The sequence below is a fragment of the Otolemur garnettii genome, unplaced genomic scaffold (assembly GCF_000181295.1).
Source record: "Otolemur garnettii isolate 467f Iridium unplaced genomic scaffold, OtoGar3 scaffold00010, whole genome shotgun sequence".
Classification (NCBI taxonomy): Eukaryota; Metazoa; Chordata; class Mammalia; order Primates; family Galagidae; genus Otolemur; species Otolemur garnettii.
Window position 1 is genome coordinate 3,019,953 of NW_003852405.1, and position 27,538 is coordinate 3,047,490.

At 41.1% G+C, this 27,538-nt stretch overlaps 2 protein-coding genes and 1 pseudogene across 2 annotated transcripts in view; 2 read left to right on the forward strand and 1 right to left on the reverse strand.

Moving 5' to 3' along the window:
• The window catches only part of LOC111723294 (calcium-binding mitochondrial carrier protein SCaMC-1-like), a 73,036-nt gene extending 72,530 nt beyond the window's left edge, over positions 1–506 (forward strand). The window contains exon 11 of the mRNA XM_023509871.1: positions 331–506. Coding sequence (XP_023365639.1) covers positions 331–506 — 176 coding nt within the window. The remainder of the gene's footprint in view (positions 1–330) is intronic.
• A 1,583-nt stretch (positions 507–2,089) lies between these two features.
• Positions 2,090–3,369, reverse strand: LOC100962946 (annotated as a pseudogene).
• Positions 3,370–17,640: 14,271 nt separating this feature from the next.
• LOC100954154 (calcium-binding mitochondrial carrier protein SCaMC-1) overlaps positions 17,641–27,538 on the forward strand; it is a 47,217-nt gene continuing 37,319 nt past the window's right edge. The window contains exon 1 of the mRNA XM_003784090.3: positions 17,641–17,998. Coding sequence (XP_003784138.1) covers positions 17,816–17,998 — 183 coding nt within the window. The 5' untranslated portion in view covers positions 17,641–17,815. The remainder of the gene's footprint in view (positions 17,999–27,538) is intronic.

Sequence of the window (27,538 nt, forward strand, 5' to 3'; positions counted from 1 at the left end):
CAAGCCCTGTTCTGTGATGATGGAACTATTTTACATCTGTGTTGCCCAGTACAATAGCCACTCTTCACAAGTGACCATGAGGTACTTGAAATATTGCTAGTGCAACTGAGGAACTGAAGTTTTAGTTTTATTTAATTTTAATTAATTTAAATTTAAAGAGCTACAGGTGTCTAGAGGCTACCAGGTAGAACAACACAGGACTATTCTGTAAGGAGGGAGAGGGGGTTATTCTGAAGTAATTTCAGTCTCTGTAAATTCTCATTTATAATTGGATTATTTTAATGTATAAAGATTAAATATTGAATTATACTTTTTTTTTTCAATTTATAGCCACAGAAAAAGGAGAACCAGTTTCTATGATTAAGCTCATACAAGAAATACATAGCACAGAAGGAAAACGGGGATTTTTCAGGGGTATCACTCCAAACATCATAAAGTTGCTTCCTGCGGTAGGCATCGGCTGTGTGGCTTTCGAAAAAGTGATGCCACTTTTCGATTTAATCTAGAAGTGAAATATCATATTGTTGTCATTGCCATAATCACTTAATTGAAGATAACACCTATGTTATAAAGAAATTGTATCTTTTCCTAAAAGGAAAGAAGTATCAAATAATTGTTCAAATATTTTTTCTTCATCTATTACAAAATATATAAATTAAATAATAATTTTGGTAACATTCTTTAATAATTTAAAATTTATAATATCCACAGAATTCTGTGTACATTTCCTGGTACTCTGCCTTGAATTCTTACTTGAAATTTGTTTCTGGTTGAATTTGAATATACTATGGAGTAACATTATAAAACATTTGGTCAGTTAATGTTTTTGTATTTAAGAACTTTTTTTAAAAAGCTGGGCTTAAAAATGTTTTATACACAAAAAGAAAAATCAATGCACTGAAAATTGATGTTATACTACCTGATTGGAGTCTCTGTTTCACTTCTTTAAGCACCAAGGGAAGTTGGCTTCATAACTGCTTCTATTACATTGTGAATGGAATAATAACATATTTATTATATCTCTGGGCACTTTTATTTGTAAATATAAACACTGTTGGTTCATTTTAGTTCTTGATATTTTCAGCTTCTATCAGAAAGTTGGCATGGTGAACAAATCAACATTGGACAAATTCTTTTCTATCTTTTGGTTGAAACTTTTGAGAGAAAGAATTTTAAAAATTAAATCCATTATTTTATACTTGTTGAAGTTAATTCTTATTTCAACTTAAGAGATTGTTGAGTCAACCCTTGGGTATCCTAAATATCTACTCCTCAATTTTATGAAAAAATAAATGATATTCTTATTGGAATTAAGTGTGGTGAGACAGTGGTAAGGGGATGCTTGGCCACAAATAGCCCTCTAATGAAGGACTGCCTAGCTAAACTAAATAAAGTCTAGGGTTTGATCCTTACCCCTGCCAATTCAAAAAATTTACTATATCCATTTCCTCAAAATTATTAGCTTCTTGGTACTAGGTTGACAAAAATAACTAACAAGACTGATCTATTGATCACAATGCAAAATCACTAATTTATAGTGGAGCTTAATACTTTCCATTAATCAGAATACTTCCATCCTTCTCCAGGGCACACTGTTTCCTAGTAGCAAGGTATCTGGGAAACTAAATAGGTAGCTAGAATATTGACATGGAATTAGAACAAAGAGAAGAAATTTTTGAGGAATATTCTATTCAGGCCCATCCCAATTATGGTGGTAAGAACTGAGAATCTTGTATACAAGGGAGAAGAGCTGAAACCTAAAGTAGGAGAATGGAGGGAATTGGGAAATTGAGCTAAACTAAGACACAGATCACCAGGAGGGGAGAGGCAAATCTTATATGAACTCTGAGAATGGGTAAGAAACTTGAGCAATGTTGGTCATTGTACATGAAGACTTTTACAAAGCCTTCCAAGTTGATGAAACAGCTGGAGTAGTAACATGAAAATGGGGACGTTCATAATCTTTAAGTGTATATACATTACAATGAAGTTTTATTAAAAGAGTTGTAACAAATGTAAGGTGGGGGAAATACACAAATGAAATATAAATTGGGTTGAAGATTGAGCCATAGGAGCACCAAGATAAAGCTCATGTGGGGTTAAAAGAAGGGGTCAGAATAATTGAGGAAGGCTTCACAGTGGGAGGAAGACCCTGGAAGACATGTACTGTTTGGGTGGGTGACAAAGGTATTCTAGTTGTAGGCAGCAGCACAAACAAAGGCCCAGAGGCAGGAATGAGCACAGCACGTGGAAAGCCAAGTTAAGGTGCAGCCATAGCTGGAGCAGAGCATGACCCCTGGAGAGGAACAGGAGATAAGGCTTGAGAGGGGCCCTGGGGACTGACCAGAGGTGACCCAAGAACCTCGACAGGCTTCCTTTCCGCAGGGTGCAACTTCTGACGCTGAACAAAACTTCCATACCACTTGAAGGCTTTCCCACACACCTTACATTCATCCGGCTACCACCCAGTGTGAACTCTCTGGTGCTATATGGAGGCTATTTTCTGAGTGAAGGCTTTGCCACACTCCTTACATTGGTAAGGTTTCTTTCCAGTATGTTGTCTCTGATGGACAATAAAAAGTGACCTACAACTAACATTCCTTACATTTATAGTTTCTCCCCTGTGTGCAATCTCTGATGCTGAAGGTATGCCGCACTCCTATGAAAGCTTTTCCACACTCCTTACATTCAGAGAGCTTCTGTCCGTGTGGATCATCTGATGGTGAATCAAGGCCGTGTTGGAACTCAAAGCTTTGTCACACTCCTTACATTCATAGGGCCCTTCTCCGAAGTGGTTTTTCTCACGTCCAGTAGAGTAATAGCTGGACTTAAAAGCTTTGCCACATTCTGTACGTTTAAAGAGCTTTTCTTTAGTATGACTCATCTGATGCCAAATAAGCTTTGAGTTGTATCTGAAGATTTTCCCACTTCCCTTACATTCATTCATAGAACTTCATTTGACCTATAAGTATCAGATTTGGATTTAGATTAAAAGTCTGCATCACTTTTAAAATCAAAGTGCTGAGAACTGTTTCTTCAGAGTCCTCTTACTGGTGCTCTGTGAAACTCTTTCTTCAGAAGGCTCCTGCATTACAATTGGGTCTTCATTCATGACCTGGGATTCACCACCGCCTCTCAGAACCTCTGTGTCCCAGGGATCTAGGCCCCATAGTACTTCCCCTTTCTCCAGCTAGGAGATTAGAAGGAGTTTGAGAAATGGAAATGCTACCAAGGAAGCTACATTTGCATAATTCTCCAGCATCACAGGGCCCTCTGGGTAGAGTCCAGACTAGCCCACTGATTGTGGGTGAGGTATACAGCCACATCCCTGAAGGTCACTGACTCCTGAGGCTAAGTTGTTTGGCACATGGCTGATATCTCCTGGCTTCATGCACTGTCTTCTGGGTTTGGAAAAGCAAGGTCTGGTCACAGAAGGCTGTCAGGACAAGTTCTTTAGGGCAGAAAAGATGATCTTGCAGCTATGATAAGGATATGGACCTGAGCTCTAGACGGCTATGCAGCCATTCTTGGTGGTTTGACGAGTCCCAGATACTCAAGCTCTGAGGTAGGGAGGAGTGGGTTGCCATTAGGACCAAGTTTTGGGGAAAGGGTTTGATGAGCTGCCAGCCTCTGGCAGTGAGGAGCCCAGCACTGGGCAGACCTGGAATGCAGAACTCACTGATAACCAGTTTTCTCCTTTCTTAAAATGTGTGCATTTTTTGACACCCTCTATATGTGTGTGTATATGCATGCCACAGAAAAAGAAGGAAATCATTTACTGCAGCTGGGGTGAGACTGGTGGCTAAATACTAAGTGAAGTATTTCAGGAATAGAAAAACAAATACCACATGTTCTAACTTACTCACGGGAGCTAAGCTATGGGTACGCTTGGTCATACAGAGTGATGTAATGGCCACTGGAGATGCAGAGTGGGGAGAGGGTGAAAGCTAAAACATTGCCTGTTGGGTGCAATGTACACTATTTGGGTGATGGATGTACTGAAAGCCCAGACTTCACCACTATACAGTTCATTCATGTAACAAAAAATTGTTTGTTCCCCCTAAATCCATTGAAATAAAATTTTAAAATTAAAAAATAAAGATTAAAGAAGACCTAGATAAATAGGAAGATGTTCCATATTCATGGATCAGAAGATCTTTTCTACAGATACAGTGTAATCCCCATCAAAATCTCACCTGACTTCTTTGTAAAAATTGACAAGCTGATGCAAAAATTTATATGGAAATTCATTTATCAAGACAATGTGATACATAAGGATGGATGTATAGATCAATGGAATAGGATGTAGAGGTGAGAAACCCTCACATTTATAGTCAGCTGATTTTTGAAAAGAGCACCAAGATGATACAATGGGGAAGGAATAGTCTTTGCAGCAGTGGTGCTGGGACAATTGGATATCCACAGGAAAAAGATTGAAATTGGACCCTACCTCACACCATACACAAAAATCAACTCAAAATGAGTCAAAGACCTAAATGTAAAAGCTAGTACTGTAAAACTCTCAGAAGAAAACATAGCTAGAAATCTTTCTGATCTTGGATCAGGCAATGATTTCTTAGAGATGACATCAAAATCACACACAGCAAAAGAAAAAACTGGATATCATCAACTTCAAAAGCTTTTATGTTTCTTAAAGACACCATCAAGAAAATGAAAAGACACCTAACAATGGGAGAAAAATGTAGCAGTTCATATATCTGATAATGGATTCACATTTTGAATATATAAAGAGTGATTACAACTTAATAATAGAAAGTCAGGTAACCCATTTTAAAAATAGGCAAAAGCTCTGCATGGATATTTCTCCAGAGAAGATATGCCAATGGCCAATAAACATAGCGGAAGATGTTTATCATCATTGTTTACTGGGGATATGCAAATTAAAACCGTAATGGGATATAGCTTCACACCCACTGGGAAGCTCATAAGAGTATGCAAATAGTAGCAAGTGTTGGCAAGAAATTGGAGAATGTGCAGAAATTTGAACTCTCATACAATGCCAGTTGGAATGTAAGATGGTGCAATCAGTTCGGAAAAGTCTGGCAAATGGTTAAAATGAAATTACTGTATGACCCAGCAGTTTCTTTCCTAGGTATATATTCAAGAGAACCAAAAATGTATTTTCACACAAAAACTTGTACACACATACATAGCAACATTATTCAGAATAGCCCCAAAGTTGAAATAATCCAAGTGTCTGTGAACTTATGAATGGATAAAGAAAATGTGGCGTATCTGTACAATGGAATATTATTCAGCAATAAAAAAAAGTACTGATACCCGCTGCAACATAGATGAGCCTTAAAAATATTATGCTAATGTAAAGAGGCCAACCACAAAGGACAAGCTATTGTATAATTCTCTATTTATGTGATGTGTCCATGATAGGTAAATCTATAGAGATGGAAAGTAGATTAGTGGTTGTTTAGGGCTTCAGAGATGGGGAGGTTGGGAGAGGAGATAGCTAGTAGGTATGTGGCTTTTTAGAGGGATAATGGGAATGTTCTAAAATTAATTGTGATGGTTACACAACTTTGTGGGTATACTCAAAGTCTTTGTATTTTACACTCTAAATGGGTGAATTATATGCGATGTGAATTGTATCTCAATAAAACCGTTTTAAAAAGGAGAATAGTAATACATTTGCCTACTTTTTTTTATACTTAGATAAAGCATATTTTTTAAATACCACAAATAAAATTATGCTAACTGGAAACTGAGAAAATCATTGATGGACTCCTCAAATAAATGAGTTTGTGTAGATTTAAAAAAAAAATTTAAAACACTCCTCCCAATAAAAAATATGCAAAGGCCAAGAGCAGGTAATCAAGTGGCCAGTAAGTAATAATATCAAAACAGACCTCTGCTTCTAGCCATATGGTCTAACTAACAGTCACCTTGGCTTCCTGACTGAAGTTATTGTCAAATATTAGACATTACAGGGCTGTGATCCTTGAGAGAAGGAAAACAAATCAGGTTGAGTCCTCCCATCACCTTACTTTCTGGATAGGGGAATTTACCTTCACCTCGGTGCAGGAATGGGGAGCCCCAAGAAGACTGTGGCGGCCTTGCTGAACTGTGGAAACAAAGATCTGAGTTCAGGGAGGCTAAGTAATAGAGATCAGGGAACCATAAGGAGAAAGACTTCCAGAAATCTGGTTAAGAGTCCTCTAGAAGATAATACTTCATGAATTGTAGTCATACATAATGTTGTAATCTATGTAGAAATTTATGAGGAATCTACAAAATACTGCTATGTAGGGGCGGCTCCTGTAGCTCAAAGGAGTAGGGCGCCAGCCCCATATGCCGGAGGTGGCGGGTTCAAACCCAGCCCCGGCCAAAAACTTGAAAAAAAAAATACTGCTATGTAATAAGAGAATTCAGCAAGTTTGCCGGATACAAAGAAGGTACACAAATGTCTGATAAGCCCCTGAAAAGATGCTCAACATCATCAATTATTAGAGAATGAAAATCAAAAGCTCAGTCATATCAGAACATCTCACTCCATCAGAATAACTACTGTCAAAAAAGAAAGTAAAGAAATAAACGAATGTTATAGAGGATGTGGTGAAAATGGAACTCGTGTGCACTGTTGGTGGGAATGGAAAATGGTACTGCTGCTAGGAAAAACAGTATGGTGGTATCTCAAAAAATTAAAAATAGGGCAGTGCCTGTGGCTCGGTGAGTGGGGCGCCTGCCCAATATACCGAGGGTGGTGGGTTCAAACCCGGCTCCGGCCAAACTGCAACAAAAAAAATGGCCAGGGGTTGTGGCAGGCGCCTGTAGTCCTGGCTGCTCGGGAGGCTGAGGCAAGAGAATCACCTTAAGCCCAGGAATTGGAGGTTGCTATGAGCTGTGATGTCACGGCACTGTACCGAGGGTGACAAAGTGAGACTCTGTCTCTAAAAAAAAGAAAAAAATAAATAAAAATAGAATTGCATATGATTTAGAAATTCCACTTCTGGGTATATATCCAAAAGAATTTAAAGCAAAGTCTCCAGGAGATACTTGTTCACACATTAATTGTCAGGGTTCCCATGGACCCCAACCTGGGACAGTGGTCAGCAAGGGAGACAGTGGTGGAGAAATCATAAGACTTTACACCCAACTTACAGCATTAAGCCTGGAAACTGTAAGGGCATACATTGTTTCATGTGCCAGCCACCTGAAACAATGCAGCCGCCTGTCCTGCTTCTTGGGAGACTTTTTATTGGGTACCATAACAGAATATGTGTAAAAGAATGCACGAAGTCAGTAGTTAGCAGTCAAGGTTAAAAATGAGAGTTGGGGGGGCAGTGACTGTGGCTGGAAGGAGTAGGGCGCCAGCCTCATATACCAGAGGTGGCAGGTTCAAACCCAGCCCTGGCCAAAAAAAAAAAAAAAAAAAAAAAATGAGAGAGGGGAGATTACAGCCCCCAGGAAGGCTGGGTAAAGGGTAAATAGGGTTATAGGGTAATGGACCATCTGAAGTGGCCAGATAATGCGTGCAAGCAGGAGAGAGAGGGGAGAACAAGTCTCATCTTCTCAGGTCGACTTCTCAGCCCCACTGACTTAAGCCAGTCCCAAATTGCCACAATAGCTTACCTGTATCTGCTGTTAATATCAGCATTCTTTTCCCCAGCTAAAGTGTAAAAGTATGGAGAATGAGTAAAAAGGTGTGGCATCAAAATATTAAATACAGTGGATATACAGCCTAAAGGGAATGGAATTCTGATCTATAAAACATGGATGAACCTTGAGGACATTATGCTATGTGAAATGAGCCAGTCACAAAAGGAAAAATACTCACTTGTGTGCAGTATCTAGAGTAATCAAATTCATAGGTACACAGAGAGTAGATGGTGGTTGCCAGGGCCTGTGGGGAAGAAGGAACGAGGTGTTAGTATTTAATATGTAAAAGAATTTCAGTTTTGTTACATGAAGAGTTCTGGATAGGTTGCACAACAGTATCAATGTACTTAATGCCACTGAACTATACACTTAAAAACGGTTGAGATGGTATATTTCGTGTCATGTATGTTTTACCACAATGAAAAAATAAATTAAAAAACTAATTTTAACCATCTCTTACCCTTTTTTGCAGTATACAGTTATATCTTTCGGGGCTGACTAGGTGACTGAATGAGTGAGAAATCATTCACAGGGATTATGAGTCCTGACTCAATAGAAACCTGTAGCTTTGTTACTGGCAGAAGGATGCTGATGTGATAGTTTTTGCAATACATAAAATAATTTTTATTTTATTTTTCAATTCTGGTTTTTATGCATTTAGTCAACTTATGTCTTTTGCTCGAGAGGTTAATTCATTGCCATTTATTTTATTTTTTTTATCAAGCCATATACACATAGATCATGAATACATTATGCATATGTGGGGTACAGTGTGTTGATTTTTTAATACAATCTGATGTGCTTATATCAAACCAATCAATATGGCTTTTGCCTCAGTTACTTGATTATTCTGTTAAGACATTTATGTTCTGCAGTTGACAGGTTTGACTTGTACCCTTGCAATATGCTCCATAGGTGTGGTCCCACTGTTTACCCTCCCTCTATCAAACCTCCCCCTTCCCTTCCCTTCCCATTCCATTTCTCTCCTTCATCCTGGGCTATAGTTGTGTTCTATCTTTAAAATAATTTTTAAAGATAAAGATATTACATTTCTAATGATGATTTATTTTATACCAGAGTGCACAGGGAATAAATGTGGATAGAGAATATTTTTAAAACAGAAAAAAAAAGTATTACACTCAGTTTATTTATTTATTTATTTTTAAGAGACAGAGTCTCATTTTATTACCCTGGGTAGAGTGCTGTAGCATCACAGCTCACAGCAACCTCCAACTCCTGGGTTTAGGCGATTCTCTTGCCTCAGTTTCCTGAGTAGCTGGGACTACAGGTGCCCACCACAACGCCCAGCTATATTTTGTTGCAGTTTAGGCAGGTTTGAACTCGCCACCCTGGGTATATGGGGCCAGCACCCTACCTACTGAGCCACAGGTGCCACCCAGATTTTAAGCCATAATATTTTTGTTCTGAGTCTTTTGTTAGTGTAGAACTATGTTGATGACTAAAAAAGTAAAGATCTGCTCTCTTCTTTTGGTTTGTTCGTTCTTGCCTGTGTGCCCCTGTCAGCTTTTGCAATTAACCCTAAAGTGGTTTTCATCTTCAAGTTACAGCGCCCTCTACTGAAATGATAACAGTGTTACATTGTGGCCATTTTTCCTTTCATGGCTGCTCTTCTTTCAGAAGTAAAAGATTACCTTTAAAATACACCAAGGAGGTGGAATCTTTGCAAATCCAATTTCTATCAAACCATTCAAAACTTGTTACAAGTGGTCTTGAGTTGAAAGATACTACAAAGATACAAATCAAATGACCTTTAATAAGGATATCCAGTTGTTTAGTATATGTAGCAAAAAGGCATGAAAGAAATAAAAAAGCCAAAAACATCCTATTTTAAAAATAAGAAATAAATATTTTATAACTTTTATATTTAATATTTTGATTTTATTTATAATTTGATAAATTAAATATTTATATTTATTTAAAAATAAGAAATAAATATTTTATAACTTTTATATTTAATATTTTTATTTTATTTATAATTTGATAAATTAAATATTTATATTTATTTAAAAATAAGAAATAAATATTTTATAACTTTTATATTTAATATTTTGATTTTATTTATAATTTGATAAATTAAATATTTATATTTATATTTTGAACTTTTTCTATGTACAGAGTTAATTGTTAAAATTAATGTCAGGGGAGCAATTTTTTTTAGTCGTATAGATTTTCAGTTTTATTGTTATTTATATGACCCAGATTTCTTCTATTATAGCTATAGAAACTATGGGTATAATCAAATTATTTTCAGTCTCCCTATGAGAACAGAGACTTCCGTTGGTTTTCTTTACTGCTTTATTCCCTACATAGAGATCTGTGTTTAGCACTCAATAAATAAATTTTTCCCAAGAAATTTTTAATAGTTGAATAAATAAAATATGTGGGAAGAAACGTCTGTTCACACCTGCTTCATACATTGTAAAACACAAAAGATTTTCATATAAACCCACTTGTAATTAGTCCTGTCTATCTTTTTTTTTTGTTTTTTGAGACAGAGTCTCAAGCTGTCACCCTGGGAAGAGTGTCGTGGTGTCACAGCTCACAGCAACCTCCAACTCTTGGGCTTAAGCAAGGGGCTACAGGCACCCTCCACAATGCCCAGGCTATTTTTTTTTGTTGTTGGTGTGGTTGTCATTGTTGTTTAGCTGGCCTGGGCCAGGCTCGAACCCACCAGCCCGGGTCTATGTGGCCGGCGCCCTACCCACTAAGCTAGTTCTTTCTATCTTAATTAAGCCCTTTTCTTCGTAGAACTTTGGTCATCATTATTATAATATGGTACCTAACTCTTCAGTATTTGAGTCTCCTCTAGTAATACTTCCTATATCTAACATGATTTGAAGAAAATAGTTTATGTAGGAGAATGAATGTGGTTCTCTTCTCTTTAAGTAATCCTATGTAAGTTTTTATTACTATATTAGCAATTTCCCTGTCATCTCAACAAAGAATGTGGATAATAATCAACCTTATCTAGAAGTCATGCTTTCGTTTTGTTCAACATATGTTACAGTCCTCTGTTGTAATAAAATTCTAGCTTGGATTTTAGTTTTTCCTCTGCCGGGTGGTTGCTTGTTATTATTCCTGGCTCGGGCATTCCTGACATTTCCCAGCTACCCCTTGGATTTTTGTGTTTTGAATCTTCTCTCCTGCTTTAAAGGAGGTAAACCAACATGACAAGAACTATGTATTAAATAAAATTGAATATGTCTCTCATAGTCAGTATAAACCATGATCAAACATCATAGTTTAAGTGCATATTCTGTGTGTGTAGTTGACAATAACCCTTTATATAAATGGGATGCTACTGCCAGGTACCACCTCAGAAATACACAAATCAAACTTTCTCACAGCATGTGATGTCTTAAAATGAAAGCTGGGCTAGTTTGGAATCTCTATGAACTTCTTCAGTAGAATATATTCTACAGGGAGGTAAGAAACTGCATCAGTTATACTCAGTGCCGATTGTACACATTGAACTTTGCCTGTCTGTGCTTGTTCAAAACATGTCCTGTCTAAATAGGAAGAAGTGAAAGTATTAGGGGACTTTGGTTTATCCTTCATTGGCCCTTTCTTTCATAAATTTGGCACCAAAAGAAGCAGAAGAGAGGTACTATACAGAGAAAACTGATGCCAACTTCATCTTACCCTGTGCTCCTTTCAGGTTAAGGATGTGTCATATGCTGTGCTCCCAGCATGCTATTTCCTTCCACTCACCCTTGCAGCCCTTTTCATGCCAGCTTTCTAACGAAATCCTAATCTCTTTTCCCCGATGCTAGCAGTATGGGAGAAAGTATCACAAATAAAGAGAATGCAGGGAGGAAAGTTATCTGCTGTAACTTCATTCCTGCCCGCCAAACTAGGTGCCGATGACCACTGTTTCTGCTGCACATCATCATCTTACTACCTCCACTGTACTGAACTGCTGATCGAATAAAGTGTTATGACATTTGTTTTGGTTTTGTTTTGATCGTACAGAGCCAGTTAATTTGGTTAACCTGCTGCCAGGGCAAATAAATCACAGGCAAACCTGAGAAGAGTTCTGGTCCGAGGAAGTCAGCAAGGGCTTTTTTTTTGACTGAGGCTGGGTTTGAACCCACCACCTCCAGCATATGGGGCTGGTCTCCTACTCGTTGAGCCACAGGTGCCGCCCCCCCCCCCTTTTTTTGCAGTTTTTGGCCTGGGCCAGATTTTTGTACCCACCACCTCTGGCATATGGGGCCAGTGTTCTACTCCTTTGAGCCACAGGCGCTGCCCAGTAAGGGCTTTTTAAAGGTGGTAAGGCTTTGCTTATTACAAGATTAATTTACAGAAGAGTTGCAAACACAATTCAAAGAATATTCCTGTATGTTCGCCTGGAGATTGCATCCCAGTTTCACCTGCCATCCCAATCGTATCCTCTGGGACAGGCATCCTCAAACTATGGCCCACGGGGTGTTTTTGCTGCCGCTGCCTGTCCTGCTTAGCAGCCGACTCATCCCGGGGCCTGCAGTCCGGCCCTCCAACGGTCTGAGGGACAGTGAACTGGCCTCCTGCTTACAAAGTTTGAGGACCCCTGCTCTGGGATCACACATTGCACTTACTAAGTCTCCTTCATCCCAGAACAGCTTCTCAGTTGTTCCCTGATCTTTGTTATCTTTACGTATTTTCAGGTTACATACAGGCTTGTTATTCTGTGGAATATCCTCAGAATATCCTTGGCTTACTAGTAGTGTTTCCTCATGATTAGATCCAGGTTATGCGTACTGTTGGGACTATTGCAGAAGGGATGTTCTCTCTCCATCACGTCAGGTGGCCCATGATCTTATGTCCTGTCAAGAGTGACCTTACCTTTGGTCATTTGAGTGAGGTGGTATTTGGAGGGTTTTTCTGCTGTAAAACTATTCTTTTGACATTTTTAATGTCTAATATTTTTGTGGGGTAGGGTTTGAAACAAGGTAAGCACGTTTTTCATCCAACTTTCACCCACCAGTATTAGCATGAATTGATATTTCTTGCCTGAATTAATTACTGTTACCATGGTAATCACCAGATGATGATATCCTAATTCCATCATTCCACCCATGTTTATTAGTTACATTTAACTATAGAGAAGGATTTTCTGTTATTCCAGTTGTATGACATCCATGTGGACCAGTGGACTCCTATTTTATTTAACATGCTAACCTCATTTATTTTGGTGCTCCAATTATCCTAGATTAGGCCGATGAGAACTTCGACTCATCTTCATTTTCTTTAGACTTTCTGTTGAAACCAGATGTTCTGTGCTCATCTTGCACCTTTGCTGTTCCTGTCCTGAAATCGGCATTTTCTCAAAGCACTCTAGTTTCTTTTGGAGAATGGTACTTAGAAAGAAAGAGCTGAGAACTGGATATGCTCGTTGCTACATGGATATTATTGCTACTAGGCCCCGTCTATGGACAGATCTAGGAAATGTATGTATGTCGTGTGCACACATATACCCACGCCTCTTTATAGTTCTGTATCTAAAAATATTTATAACCATGACTCATATTAATGCCATTAATTACAATCAGATGCTACAGGGTTCATTTTAGTTTAACCCTTTTCATACTTGTAACTTGCTTCTCAGCCCTTAGCTCTTACATTCTGGGTATGTTTATTTGCTCAATCCCTTTGTATGTAACCAGCTTCCCAGTCCCGTCAAGCTACTGCCCTGCTCAGCACCTTCCTTCCTTGAGCTCTCACTCTTGTAGGGCAATTTCCTCATTCAAGCCTGCCTCGTGGCTTTTAACTGGTGATTCAGGAAGGAAGACTGGAAGGGAGGCTGACTTCACTGATGTATAATGCACCCATGTATCTGCAAACCACTTGTACTCCCTAAATCTGTCTAAATAAATTTTTTAAAATAAGTAAATCAAATTTAAAAGAAGAGGAGAAAGGAGAGAGGGAGGCAAAGATGAGGGAGTGAGGGCAATGGGGGTTTTACATGTAAAAATAAAAGTAGAGAATATTGATCCAATTTCAATGATTACTGATTTTTAGATGTAGAAATTAATTTTTGTATCTTAAATATATCAGTCTTAAGAACATAATTTAAAATTTTAAAAGCTAGCGACAGTCTTAATATAGACTTTTTAATCATTTTTCAAAATGGTGAGGTACGTGGTTTTGACAGGTGGAAAAAAATTAAAAAAAAAAGTACAACTAGTGAATTAGCCATTTTGTATCTTTTAGATATAATTGATAGAAAAGATGCATCTTGGACATGAAATTATTAAATCACCTCTGAGCATATAGCTTAACTGGTCTGAACTCTAGACTTTTATTCTGACCATAGACATAAATTGGGTTAAGGAATTGTGAGTTCAGGGTTGCTACTCCTGCTCTCTGTAGAAGCTACTGGCTTGGGGGAATCACCAATAGAAGCAGGCAAGGAATGCCTTCTCTCCTGTAGATGTTTATTTATTTATTTATTTAGAGACAGAGCCTCAAGCTGTTCCCCTGGGTAGAGTGTCGTGGCATCACAGCTCTCGGCATCCTCCAACTTCTGGGCTTAAGCAAGTCTCCTGCCTCAGCCTCCCAAGTAGCTGGGACCACAGGCACCCGCCACAACACCCAGCTATTTTTTGGTCACAGCTGTCGTTTTGGCGGGCCTGGGCTGGATTTGAACCCACCACCTTAGGTGTATGTGGCTGGTGCCTTAGCCACTTGAGCCACAGGCGCTGAGCCTCCTGCATATGTTTAAATGTGTATATAAACTTTCCTTTTCTTATGCAGGGAGTTGCTAGGTTTTATTACACCTTTTACCTGTAAGGTGTTTCTCAGTCCATTGCAGACATATGTTTGTAAGATATGGTAACAATGAATTATTTGAAAATTGAAATTAATAAGTCAAGCCTTGAGTTTTATTACTAAATTCAGCCAACATAGGCTAGGTGCAGAGGCTCAGGTCTATAATCCTAACACTCTGGGAGGATGAAGTGGGTGGATTGCCTGAGCTCAGGAGTTCTAGACCAGCCTGAGCAAGAGTGAGACCCTGTCTCTAAGAATAGCTGGGTGTTGTGGTGAGCGCCTATAATGCCAGCTACTCGGGAGCTAAGGCAAGAGAGACACTTGAGCCCAAGAGTTTGAGATTTCTGTGAACTATGACCCCATGGCACTCTACCAAGGGTGTCAAAATGAGACTCTGTCTCAAAAAAAAAAAAATCAACAAACATAAAATTACCTTATCAAATTGCTATAAAGTTTCCAAATCTTTCCTCTCAATCTCTGATTCATCTTGTTGAATACAGGTAACAGCGTGCAGACTGGATCAGAGTGCAAATCACACTTTGCACCCTGGGTGGGTGGTGGCATTGCTTTACACTAGCAGTGCTTCTCCAACTTTAATGTATGAAACAGTCATCCAGGGCTCTGGTGTAGTGCAGTTCTTGTTTAATAGGTTTGGGCAGGCCTGAAATTCTGTATTTCTGACAAGCACCCAAGTGACACTGATGCTGCTGGCCTGTGGCTGACTCTTTTGATAGCAAGGCTTAAAGTTCAAATACTTTATAAACTATTTGATTTGATTTTCCAGGTGAATTTTTGAGCTAAGAATTCTCATTCCATTTTACTCATGTTTAAGTCAGATTTAAAGTCAGATTTATTTACATAGAGTAAAATCTAGTAAATGTACAGTTTTGTCATTTTGACAAACACATTTGTTTGTGGAACTACCACTCCCCGTAATTAAGATAGAGAACATACACTCTTTTGTAGTCAGTCCCCTTCCCCCAACTTCCAGCTATAGAATCTACTGCTCTGTTTTCTGTCCCTATAGTTTTGATTTTCCAGATGTCATATAATGCATTATCCCATGTAATAATGGGTTCATTCTTTTTTATCTAGTATGAATGCAACACAGGTTGTTTACCACTTCATCTATTAAAGAACATCTTGGTTCTGAGTTTGGCAGCTATGAATAAAACTTCTATAAACAACACACATGTAAAAGTTTTTGTGTGAAGGTTGTCTGGGCATGGGGCTCACGCCTGTAATCCTACCACTTTGGAAGGCACAGTGGGAGGATCCCTTGAGCTCAGGAGTTCCAGACCAGCCTGAAACAACAGCAAGACCCATTTCACCTAAAAATAGAAAAGATTAGTTGGGTGTGGTGTGGCAGGCTTATAGTCTTACCTACTTTGGGGGCTCAGGCAAGAGGATCGCTGGAGCCCAGGAGTTTGAGCTATGAATTTTGAGTGTGAGCTATGATGAAGTTGGCACACTCTAGGTGGGCTGGCAGATCAATATTCTGTCTCAAGAAAAAGGCTTTGTATGAAGGTAAGTTTTCTCAATGAAAATAGTGACACGTTGGCTTGGCGCTGGTAGCTCAGTGGTTAGGGCGCCAGCCATATGCACTGAGCCTGGAGGGTTCAAACCCGGCTGGGCCAGGTAAACAATAATGACAACTGCAGCAAAAAATAGCCGGACATTGTGGCAGGTGCCTGTAGTCCCAGCTACTTGGGAGGCTGAGGCAAGAGAATTGCTTAAGCCCAAGAGTTTGAGGTTGTTGTGACCTGTGAGGCCATGGCACTGTACCCAGGGCAACATAGTGAGACTCTATCTCAACAACAACAACAACAACAACAAAAAAAAAAAAAAAAGAAAAGAAAATGGTGACACATAATTTGTCTAAGTGTTTATGAAAAACAAAAAGGAAAGCAAAAGCATGTAGGTGCTGGTGACTCTCAAGCCTCCCCGTTAAGCACAGAGTATCCACAGGGGTTAATTAAAAGAGGTTTTCAAGGACACAGAGAAAATGTGATGAAGTTCAAAAGCCGTGCCAAAGGAAAGGGATAAATAATTCCTAAGACTGAAGTTGGAAGCAGCATAAGCAGATAAAGAAGTTGCAAGATGATTTTACTAAACAGGCAGTCCTTGTGTTCATTTACATATGTCTTAAATGTAGAAAATGGAATGAGGGTAGGTAAATTCCGGGTCTGAGTTCCTGGTTCTGTTGAAACAACTGGCTTTTGTTTAGCGATTGAGAAGATGTGGGGAGAGCCTAATCTCCAAGTGCAGAAGTGTCTTTTCTCTTCAGATAACATATACAATTGTTGCTATTAAGCAGCTGTGCAAGACCAGAGAATCTTACAATTAACAATTGTAACACCTCATTTTATTGGGCTTTAGAGAATTAAGACCGTTCACATACAATGTGCAATTTTGTCCTGAGGCTGAGGTATTTAACTCTAATTTTACTAATGAGAAGCTACTCAGAGGCTATGCCACATTGCCAAGTTTGTGCAGTTGAAGGATTAGGACTCTGTACTTTGTCTGAAAGTGCAGCGTTCCTTGGGTTATCCCCTGGTGTGCAGTAAGCAATTCTGTCTCACCTGAGTTATAAATCCCAAACCTCAGCACTGCAACTGAAGGGGAGCAGGCCTGAGGTTTTCTGCTAAGTGCTGCTGGCAGACACTTCTGTTAGTCACGGGCAGATCATGCTGGCTAAGCTATTTACCAAGAGGGGGTCCCTCTTTTTACCGGATGTTGATCTTTTCTGCAAAAACCTCTGGGTTTCTCCTTTTTGTTTTTTTCTTAAAATTGGACAGGTGCTTTCGGATTTGAAGCCTCCGCTTCTTAAAGCAGAATTCCCATCCCAGGTCATCAACCCCCCAGCTCTGTGTGTGTGAGTGGAAAACAGGCCCGGGGAAGCGCAGTGTCTGTGGAGTTGGTCACACCAGCAAACTAGAGATCACGTCCGCCCTGGCTCCGCCTCTGAACACCTAGGGTCGTCCCGCCGGCCACCAAGCCGGAGGGGCTTTGAGTGACCCCCGGCCCCCTCCGCCGACGCGCTGGCGCTGCGGCCCAGGGTCTTGCTAGGGCTTCCTGCCTACCGCACCCCTGACAGCCGGCCTGGGAACCGGGCAGAGCTCGCTCCCCGGTCCGCAAAGACCCGAGACACACCCCGCAGCTCTTCCGCTTCCTCCCTTCCAGGCGGCCGGCCCGGCCCTCGGCTCCTCCCGCCGAGCCAGCGGGGACAAGCCCCGCCCCGCCGCCCGGGACGGCCACACCCTGCGCGCGGCGCCGGAGCTCGGTCCCCGACCACGGCCCGCAGGCTGCCTGGCCGCGCGCCCCTGCCCGCCTGGCCTCGCGCGGGCCCGGCTCGCCCCTCGCCGCGCTCCGCCCCGGTGACTGCCTCGGCGGGCCGCCCCGCGCCGGGACCATGCTGCGCTGGCTGCGGGGCTTCGTGCTGCCCGCGGCGGCCTGCCAGGACGCGGAGCCGCCGACGCGCTACGAGACCCTCTTCCAGACTCTGGACCGCAACGGGGACGGCGTGGTGGACATCGGCGAGCTGCAGGAGGGGCTCAGGAACCTGGGCATCCCCCTGGGCCAGGACGCCGAGGAGGTGGGTGGCGGCGGGGCGCCGCAGGGAGGGCTGCGAGCACCCCGGGCACCTCGGGATCCGGAGGGCGGCGGGAAGGGGAGCGGTGGCTGTCAGCCCAAGGGGCTCCGACCTCGGAAATGGGGCGCGGCCCGTTACCCCGGGAAAGAAGCGGGTCAGGAGCCGAAAGGCTACCAGTGTTTTTCCATATACAATTAGCGTTGTGAACACCTTGGTCTCTGGCACTGAGACTTCCTAAACCCTGCCCTGCAACGCTTTAGTTCTGAATGCGTCCCCGGTTCTGCACCGGTTTTCCTTACTTTTTTTTTTTTAAGCTCTCAGATTTCAGTGGGTCCCAAGTTCTGTACAAAGGCTGACGTTCCGTATCTCTTTGAAGCTTCGCTGTTACACCAGCCCGTGTCGTCTACTGTTTGAAAACCGTTTGGAAACCAGTGGTGTTTCCCTCAATTTCCTGTTGAGGAGGAAAGGCGACATTCCATTGTTCAAGACCTTCCCAAGTTAATGCCCTAAGTTCATGAGTTGATCTGAAGGGCTGACCCATCTCTGAGCAATTTCACCTTCTCTGAGTCATTTTAATTGTGTCCCTGAAGTTCACAACCTGGCAGGGTGGAGATACTTGGTGCTCCTCCAACCCCATTGAAGCGTAAGTGGACACCGTGGGATTCCCTGTCCAGAGGGGCAGTTTTATAGAGAGACAGAGTCTCACTACGTCGCCCTGGGTGGAGTGCGGTGGGGTCACACAGCTCACAGCAACTTCAAACTCTTGGGCTTAAGCGATTCTCTTGCCTCAGGCTCCCGAGTAGCTGGGACTCGGCACCCACCACAACACCTGGCTATTGTTTGTTGCAGTTGTCATGGTTGTTTAGCTGGCCCAGGCCGGGTTTGAACCCGCCAGCCTCGGTGTATGTGGCAGGCGCCCTAACCACTGTGCTATAGGCGCCAAGCCTATAGTTATATTTTAAACTACTCTTTCAAAGTCTTTAGTAGTTATAAGCTCTTCAGTTTACTATTTCTTCTTGAATCGGATCAAGTAAATTAAAACAATCATTTTTGGAAACTGCCTGTTTTGCCCAAGGTTCCTAATGCTCATTAATGATTTTATAAAACTTCTGACTGTATCTGTAGGGTAGGTGTGCTGTTTCTTTCCTACTATCTATCCTTTTACTCCCCTTAAATCTTGCCAAAACATTTGCTCAGGTTATTCACAGTCTGATTTTATGGACTGAATGTTTGTGTCTTTTCCCCATGTACATGTTGAAATCTTATCCCCCAATATGATGGTACTATTAGGAGGTGGGACCTTTGGTAGGAGATCAGGTCCTGAGGGTACAGCCCTCATGAATGGGGTTAGTGCCGCTATAAAACAGACCCAGAGGAGTTTCCTTGCCCCTTCTGCCATGGGAGGACACAGTGAGATGACAGCAGTCTGTGAACCAGGAAGCAGTCCCTCACCTGACATGGAATCTGCTGGCCCCTCCTCCGTCCAGGACTTCCAGTCTCTAGAAATGTGAGAAATAAATATTTACTCTTTAACTCAGCCTATGGCATTTTTGTTATAGCAGCCCAGACAGACAAAGCCATTTACCAAGAGCAGGAGGGGAAGCAGCAGGCTCACAGAGTTCCAAACTGGTGTGGCTTGACCGTGTGACCTTGGTCAGATTTGAGCTTGACCTTCCCGATTCTTAAAATGCAGATATCTTCCCTGCATTGGAAATTTTCAAGTTCATGTAAAAAAAAAAACTTTAAAATGTGTCACATGTACTAGTGGGGGCCGTCTTTGAGGCCCCTCATCCTATGGGTATCAGGTGTATGCTGCACTCAGTGATTAGGCCCCAATGGAGGCGTGGGGGCACTGAGTGACCTGATCTTAGGCCTTTTCTAACGCTTATATTGTAGGATTTTTTTGATTCTCTGTCATTAAATTTTTACACTCACAACCACAGATGGAGTAGAGTCACCTAAAAGAACGCTAACTAGCTTAGCAAATGTTACTGCTTTGATTGGAACGTCTTTTGAGGGCTTCACTCCATGAGATAATTCCTCTGTTAACAAGGAGGATTCATTCCACTGTCCGAAACTTTGTGGTTTCTGGCACAACGCTAAGGAAACATGGTATAGAGGTCATAAGGGTATCATAGCAGGAAATTAGAGTATGAGAAAAACAATGGAATTCCAACTACAATTATGTCCAATGTTCTAAAATATATATAATCTGAATCTTTTGCATTTTATCCCAATTTATTTTCTAAAATCTGATGTAGTCCTTTCCTTATAGAAATAAGTTTATAAAAGAAAAGTTAAGGATTCCTCAGTAAGGTACCAAATATATTTTGCTCTTGGCAGGGTTCTAAACCAACGTTTTCAGTCACCTTCCAACCCCCCAGCATTCTGTATTCTGTGACGGAACAACAACCACGTTTATCCCTTCCTTTTCTTTTCTTCACATAGAATTTCTCCCATTCCCTCTTTTCTGCCTGATAAATTGTTACCCACTGTTTAAAGCCTCAGCTTACATTTGTAATTTTATCTTACCCTAAGCTGACTTATTTCCTTTATTAGATTCTGATAAAGACATTTAGAAATAAGTGTCCTGCCTCAGTGCCTGTAGCACAGTGGTTACGGTGCCAGCCACATTCACCAAAGTTGGTGGGTTTGAACCTGGCCAGGGTCAGCTAAACAACAATGACAACTATAACAAAAAATAGCCAGGTGTTGTGGTGGGCGCCTGTGGTCCCTGCTAGTTGGGAGGCTAAGGCAAGAGAATCGTTTCAGCCCAAGAGTTTGAGGTTGCTGTGAGCTGGGACACCAGGGCACTCTACCGAGGGTGACAGTGAGACTCTGACTCAAAAAAGAAAAAAAAAGAAATGTGTCCATAGGAAACATTCTCTAAGGTGCTGTTTAACTTCTTTAGACCATTGAGCTCAACAGTCTTATCTTTTTAAGGGTCAAATAAAGTCCACTGAAACATCTACATTTGACAGGATTTAAGAAAACCACAAAAGGATTTATGGAGAATGTTTGAAGCCTCACCCTAAAGTTACTACATGTTACCTGATGCAATGGATATAGTGATTGTTATTATGGGCTGTGGAGTCAGACCAGAGTTCAAAGGTTTTCACCACTTGTTAGACTGTGGTCTTGAGCAAGTTCTTTAATCCTTGACAGACTCATATGTAAACTAGAAATCGTTCCATTGAGAGTCAAAAAGATTAAATTTCTCTTTTCTTCTCAAAAAGAAGAACCCAGTAACATGGTACAAATATTAAATTCATTCAATTAATGTTTCTGAATTGTGCCAATGAACTGAGAATGTAACGTGGTGAACGCGACTGACAGGGTCCCTCCCGTCCCTGACCTTATTCTCAAAACTCTCCTACAATAAGTACGCCTGTGTGTGTTGTGTAGATGGGTGGAGAATAAAAAATAGTACTTTTAAAAAGTGGAAATAGCTATTTAATAAAAGTACTTGTCTTTTATTAGACGAGACTGTCAGCTGGTTTGCTCTCTCCTACCATTCGGTTCCCAGTCTTTACTATAGCAATTCTCCAGTGCCTCAGCCTTGGAAGAAAAATTCCATGACAGGTGTAACCAGACATACTTGAACAAATGTTGGCGGATGTCCACCACCAGTCATTTACAGGGCAATAGTCCTCTTCCCAACACTCTAAAGCTTCCCTTTCCTCTAAAAAGAAACTCTACTTCTAGACAGCCTTGTGCTGGGGTCTTTCTGGAAGTTTTCTGGGGAAAGGCATGAGTTACCCTCTTTCAACCCCTCCTGGAGTGGGAACCAGGGCATCAAAGCCTCAGACCCGGGAGTGTGGTGGGAGCTCCAGGGCCTGTGCAGCTCTGCCTTGGAGCAGTTACAATGAGCCCTCTTCTTTTTTTGCTTCACCCATTTCTTTGTCTCTGGTGCTTCTGAGGAGGTTGCTGTCTTCAATCTCTTCCCACTGGACAAGTGGCAGGCAGAGGTCCCTTTCTTCCTTCACTGCACTTCTACACATGGGGACTCCCGAGGGCCATCCCTGCCACAGAGACATTCCAGATGAACACCCTGTATAAAGAGCTCTTTGTACCTGGCCCAAGAGGAAGGTAAGACTCTGGACATTTTTGAGTTTCAGAGAGGCCTGCAGGAGCTCAGGGCCATTCATCTCTGGAGGAAGAGAAGGTGGGCCTCATTGTGTCTGTGATGAGAGAGGTGTTGGGCAGAGAGGGGTGAAGCCAGATTTACACGGTCCCAAGGTTGACCTGAGCCCACTGCAGTGCTGGTGGTTGACTAGCATTACTGTTTATCCCAACATAGCTAATACTTTCCTCAAGCATTTTTCTCAATTTTCCCCCTGCTATAATACAGTTTCCAACCTTGGACTGCTCTCAAGATGTTGGCTACCATCTTGTTCTTTGAAGTCACCATGTTCATTGTGCTCATGCATCATCAGTCTCCTAGAAGGGTGTCTAGGACAAAGATGCTCCCTGCCCCGTCTGGGGAACTGAGGCAGTCACTCTGTGTGTTTGGGAGTGAGCTGGTGGTTGGAAATTCTCTAGTGTTGTGTTTTGGTTTCTGTTCTTAGAAGGAGGAGGAAATCTAGTTGCTCGTACATTTAGGGATTTCAGCAACCCACATGTGCTGAGGCTTTCTTATTACATGCTTTGATTATCAAGACTGAGTTTGGGCATCTTGGAGAAGCCGTCTGTTTCCCAGCAGCCCAGACCACAGGTTCCTTCTCTGTGTGCAATGCCTCATGCGTATTTCTATCACAATATTTCCAAGTTATTTCCTATTTGGAAATTATTACATATATCAAATATTACTTTCAAGTTGTATTTGCTCTTTGGATGTTTGACCCAGTAGACTGGGAGATCCATGAGCTTAAGGACTGTTGAATTTATTTTGGATAATCGGTACTTTGTGATTTAAAAAAACCCCCCAAACCCAAAACTGTTGGTTGAGTTCTGTCTTGTTAATATTTGGTAAAACTTTTCCTATTAGCCATGCAAACTTTGGGAATCTTTATTTTAAGCTTCCATTTAGTCATTGACCAGTTATGTTTTTGAGCATATTCCATATGCCAAGCTCTGCATCCTGGTTTCCTCATCTTTGTTATCGGAGGCTTGGTCTGGATGCTATCTGTGGTTCAATCCTGTCCAAAGTATTATTTCTATAAACTTCAATTGGGATTTTTATTTATTTTTATTTATTTTTTTAAGAGGAAGGGCTTTATTTCAGCCAGCGGAGCAAATGGCATTGAAGAATTCAAAATGGCCATGCTCCCTGACTGGCTCAGTCTTCTCCTTTTTATTCCCAGTCAAAAAGTTCCAGCCCACAGGTACCTTTCTCATTGGTCAGTTTGAATCAAGGGGGAGAAGCTGTTCCAGCCCCCACAGAACTACGAGATTTCACAGAAGTGGAAATTTCCAGGTCTCAGGAAGTTAAGTTTCTGCAAATTTCTAAGTGCTGAATCCCCATGGGAGGGAGGAACCCCACAGCTGTATTCTTGGGGTCTCCTTAAGAAGACCTCTGTTCTCCTAGACCTCACATTTCCCAGGTATCCTTTCTTATTCCCCCCTTTTGAGACTCCATATGTGTTTTAATTTGGGGTCTCAATATCAGCTTGCTCCTGTAGGAGCTGGTATTAATTTGCAAGAGTGGTTCCAGGGGTTACACTGACTATGGAGCAGTCTGTCTGCACTCCTTTTTTTGAGCCCATTTATTTTGCTACAGTCCTCACTGTCTCAGGTGCTCTCAGGTACATTGCCACTTTTCACATTTGACTTGACACCACTTTTCTATAAAACCTAAGGCACAGAGGTATTGCTGATCTAAACTATTATAGGTAGTTTCTTTTCCAGATCCTTCTGCTACAGCACCTTTGCATGGTGCTGCAGATATCAAACCTCAGAGTCACCTACCTGGGCTTTCCTATTTTCTTGGTCTGAACCAGCATTCAGATTTTAGGGACTGTGACTCCTCTTGGGTTCTCTACCCAGGCCTTAATTCTCCCGTGGGTGGGGGCACATATTGAGTATTGTGTCCGGTTATGAGTACAAGCTCCCTTCTGGGTGCCTTCACAATCATAAAAGCTATAAAGGAGTCATTTTTTGTCTTATCTTAGTGGTGTGGGTGCACAGATCACATTCCTCCTCCCCTTTTCCCACAGTCCAAAGTCCAATTAAGACAAGTCCTGTGAAGAGTTTCCTCAGGCTTCACCTGTGCGTTGACCAGCCAGCTCCCAGTATGTGGCTGGAGTAGGGCATGTTGACTATCTTAAAAGTTGCCTTTGCTTCCCACAGGGCAGTGAAGCTCTCTTTAGCTAGCTGTCATGAATCCAGGTGAGGATCCCTTCCATCTTAGCTGTCATGCCTGTGGTTAGGATGATGGTGTAGGTTCCCTTCTACCTTGATTTGAGGGGGACTGGGTTCTGATCCTTGACCTACACTTGATCCACTTGATCCTCTGGAGAGAAAGGATATACGGACACAGAAGACTAAACAGAACATGGTTAATTATCCAAGTGGAGATTTTCCTTTCTACTCTTCCTAGGGCTTCTAACTGCTTGTTCACTTCAGTCTCTCCCAGTTCTTTTAGGAGTCCCTGCTAAATTGTAGAGGACTGATGGAGGTCTGTTTGAAGAAGACCAGTGGCAAGGCCTATATCCAATTAAGCTTTACTTCCTGGCAGAGTTTACAGATTCCTGCTCTCATGGCCCTGTTCATGCACTGTACCCTGCTGGAGCTTTAAGGCCTATATGTCACATATAGTTTCTAGGTGATATTCAACGCTTTAGCTATCATTTGCACTATTTATGTTATGAAGGCTAGTCCATTGTCAAATTTAAATTAGAGTGGCAACCTCTATCATGGGATGATTTCTCTGGGCAACACTTTTACTACTTCAGGAGCCCTCTTCATCCTGACGGGGAAGGGTACCACCTATTCTGAGAACTTGCAGACCAGAGCTAGTAAGCCCCAGTTTCCTCTGTATCTGGACAACTCAGTATGTTTGCACATCTTAAAAAAGGCCTCCCTATAGGACTGAATTTCAGGTGGCAGGGATAGTCTCTATCTAGCATTGTGTAGGTTGCATGTCACACAATGCTATCTGACTTTCTTGGCAAAGGTGGCTTACAAGGGAATGTAAACGTATTTCCCCAGAAGCTTCTTAATTTTCTTTTGCCTTTGTCTTAAGTGCATGGCCTCATGTATACAGTTTCTATAACCAATCTTCAACTTTTATACAGTAAGCTTTGATATTTGGTGAGGAATGAGTTGGTCAACCAATGGTACCCCTTGGTGTTCAAAAGAATGAAGGCTGCCCTGCGTAGGGTACCCAGACTCTTCAGTTTTGTCTCAAAGTCGGTTTGTCAGCCTTTTGCTCTAGCATGGCAGTGGCTGCAAGTGTTTTTAGGCATGGGGGCCTTTCGAGACTCCATCAACTTGTTTAGAGAGATAAGCAACTGGGCCTGCCCAGGATGCTACATTCTGGGTGAGCATTTCCTCAGCTGCTCTATTTCTTTCTGATACCTGTAGTTCAAAAGGCTTGGCCAGGTCAGGAAGGCTTGGCACCAGGACTGCCCATAGTTTTTCCTTTAGCCTCTTAAAGACTTTTGGTTGGCTGGATTTCTACTCAATTGGCCTGTTATCTCCCACTTTAGTAACTTAATACAGTGGTTTGGCCAGTCTGTATGTTTCATATAGCCTTTCATAGAAATCCTCAAGGCTTCTGCATGACCCTAGCCACCTTGCATACATTTGTGGCTGTCTCCCTTCCACTGACAGGGATGAAGTCAAGGTTGGCTTCAGTGTAAGAGAATGAAACTATTTAGCAGTCACTTACAAATATCTGCAAGTTCTGGATTTCAAGGCTAAGTTTCACACAATGAGAACATTAGTATTCCTATTTATAGTCTTAGCACAGTTCTTAAGATAATACCTAGCTTTAAGAGTCTCTACAGAACTGATCCAAAGTTCTGGACAATGCAAGTGAATATTCCTGAACATTGGTTGGATGTGGGGCCACTTATGAGGCTGTGTTAACAGTCACACCATTTAGTGGGAAATTCTCATTCAGGTTCCAGTTTTTCCTGAGGTATCTATATAGATGGTAGATAACATTTAATACTGTACAAATTTTTCCAGTGTAGCAAACAGGCGACCTTTGTTGAGCCTTAAGTCTTCAGAGCAAATATAACTACTGTATATAATTTTATATTCTTTGGCCAGTGTCTTAGTCCAAAGATCAGTTTAGTAAAACAGTTACATCTTATTTTATGAGCTGACATTGCAGACGAAGGTAGAATCTAATACAGGTGGGCCACAGTTTTTTTTTCCTTTTGAACCGTTTTTCTCTCTTTAATTTCTCATTTTACTAAAAGTAAAGTATAACAGAACTAATTTAATTCCCAAAATAAACTGTACTTTTAGTATACTGGTTCTGATTGCATAAATTGCATAAAGTGCAGCAAGAATAATAGCCATCTAGTCTTTTCTTTAAAATTGGCTTTGCTGGAACCTTTTATAAGGAATCTCAGGTTAGACTTTAAAGCCTTCCATGAGCACAGGTTTCATCTGTGGCATTAGATACCTGTATGCATTGGGTAAATTCCTCTTCTCTTGAGGTCCCCAAGCACATTGTGATTCCTGTACCTGTCAGAATGTGACATTCTTTACTCATGGCAGATCAGGATGTGTTATTGGTGAGGTATTTGGCCAGTCTTTCCAACAGGCTTTTTTTATTGGCATTATAAAGTCAACCTTAATTCCTTAACTGCAGTCTGGACACGTATTCCAGTCAAAGTCTCAGAAAAATAACGAGTGCCTTCATCATGTCCTATAGAACAAAATAGATTCTTATTGAACTTATGCAAATAACTGTATTGTTATAAATTAAGAATACTTACAAATGGCTTTCAAATTCTGGAGAAATTAAGGAGAGAGAAAATAATAAATTTTTCAAATTCTGCCTGTAAGTACATACATTGCTGAAAGCTACAAATAGCTCAAGAGACAGAAAATAGTTTTCTTGACTTCTGGAAAACAGAACATGGAAAGAATCACCAATGTTTTAAACAAAAAGCCATAACAAACCAGCCCAGTTTCATGTAACTGATTTCTGTTCTGTTTTAAATGGCATTATCAATATTCATGGACATGTTAGCTTTCTGATTAAAGTTCAAGAAGTTTGCTTTTAGTCCAAACGTATTTGACTTCCCAAGTCATGAGAAATTTGAATTTGAGAGAATTCACTAACCTTGCCTAATACTGCCCTTGAAGGAAAAACTTTGGACTTAGCTCATTACCAAAAAAAAAAAAAAAAAAGAGAGAGAGATAAAAACCAACACTTTCTGAGAAAAATTAAAATTATTACTGACAATATACAATAAGACAGACCAATATTTTATAATATTGGAACATACATATAAGCATAATCCACACAAAATTAACCACCATTTCATATGTAACAATATTTTCTATACATTTTTAACATACCAAATAAGCATAATATATCTTTCTCAGACTTTTGGTTATCTTGATATTTCTTTTTTTTTT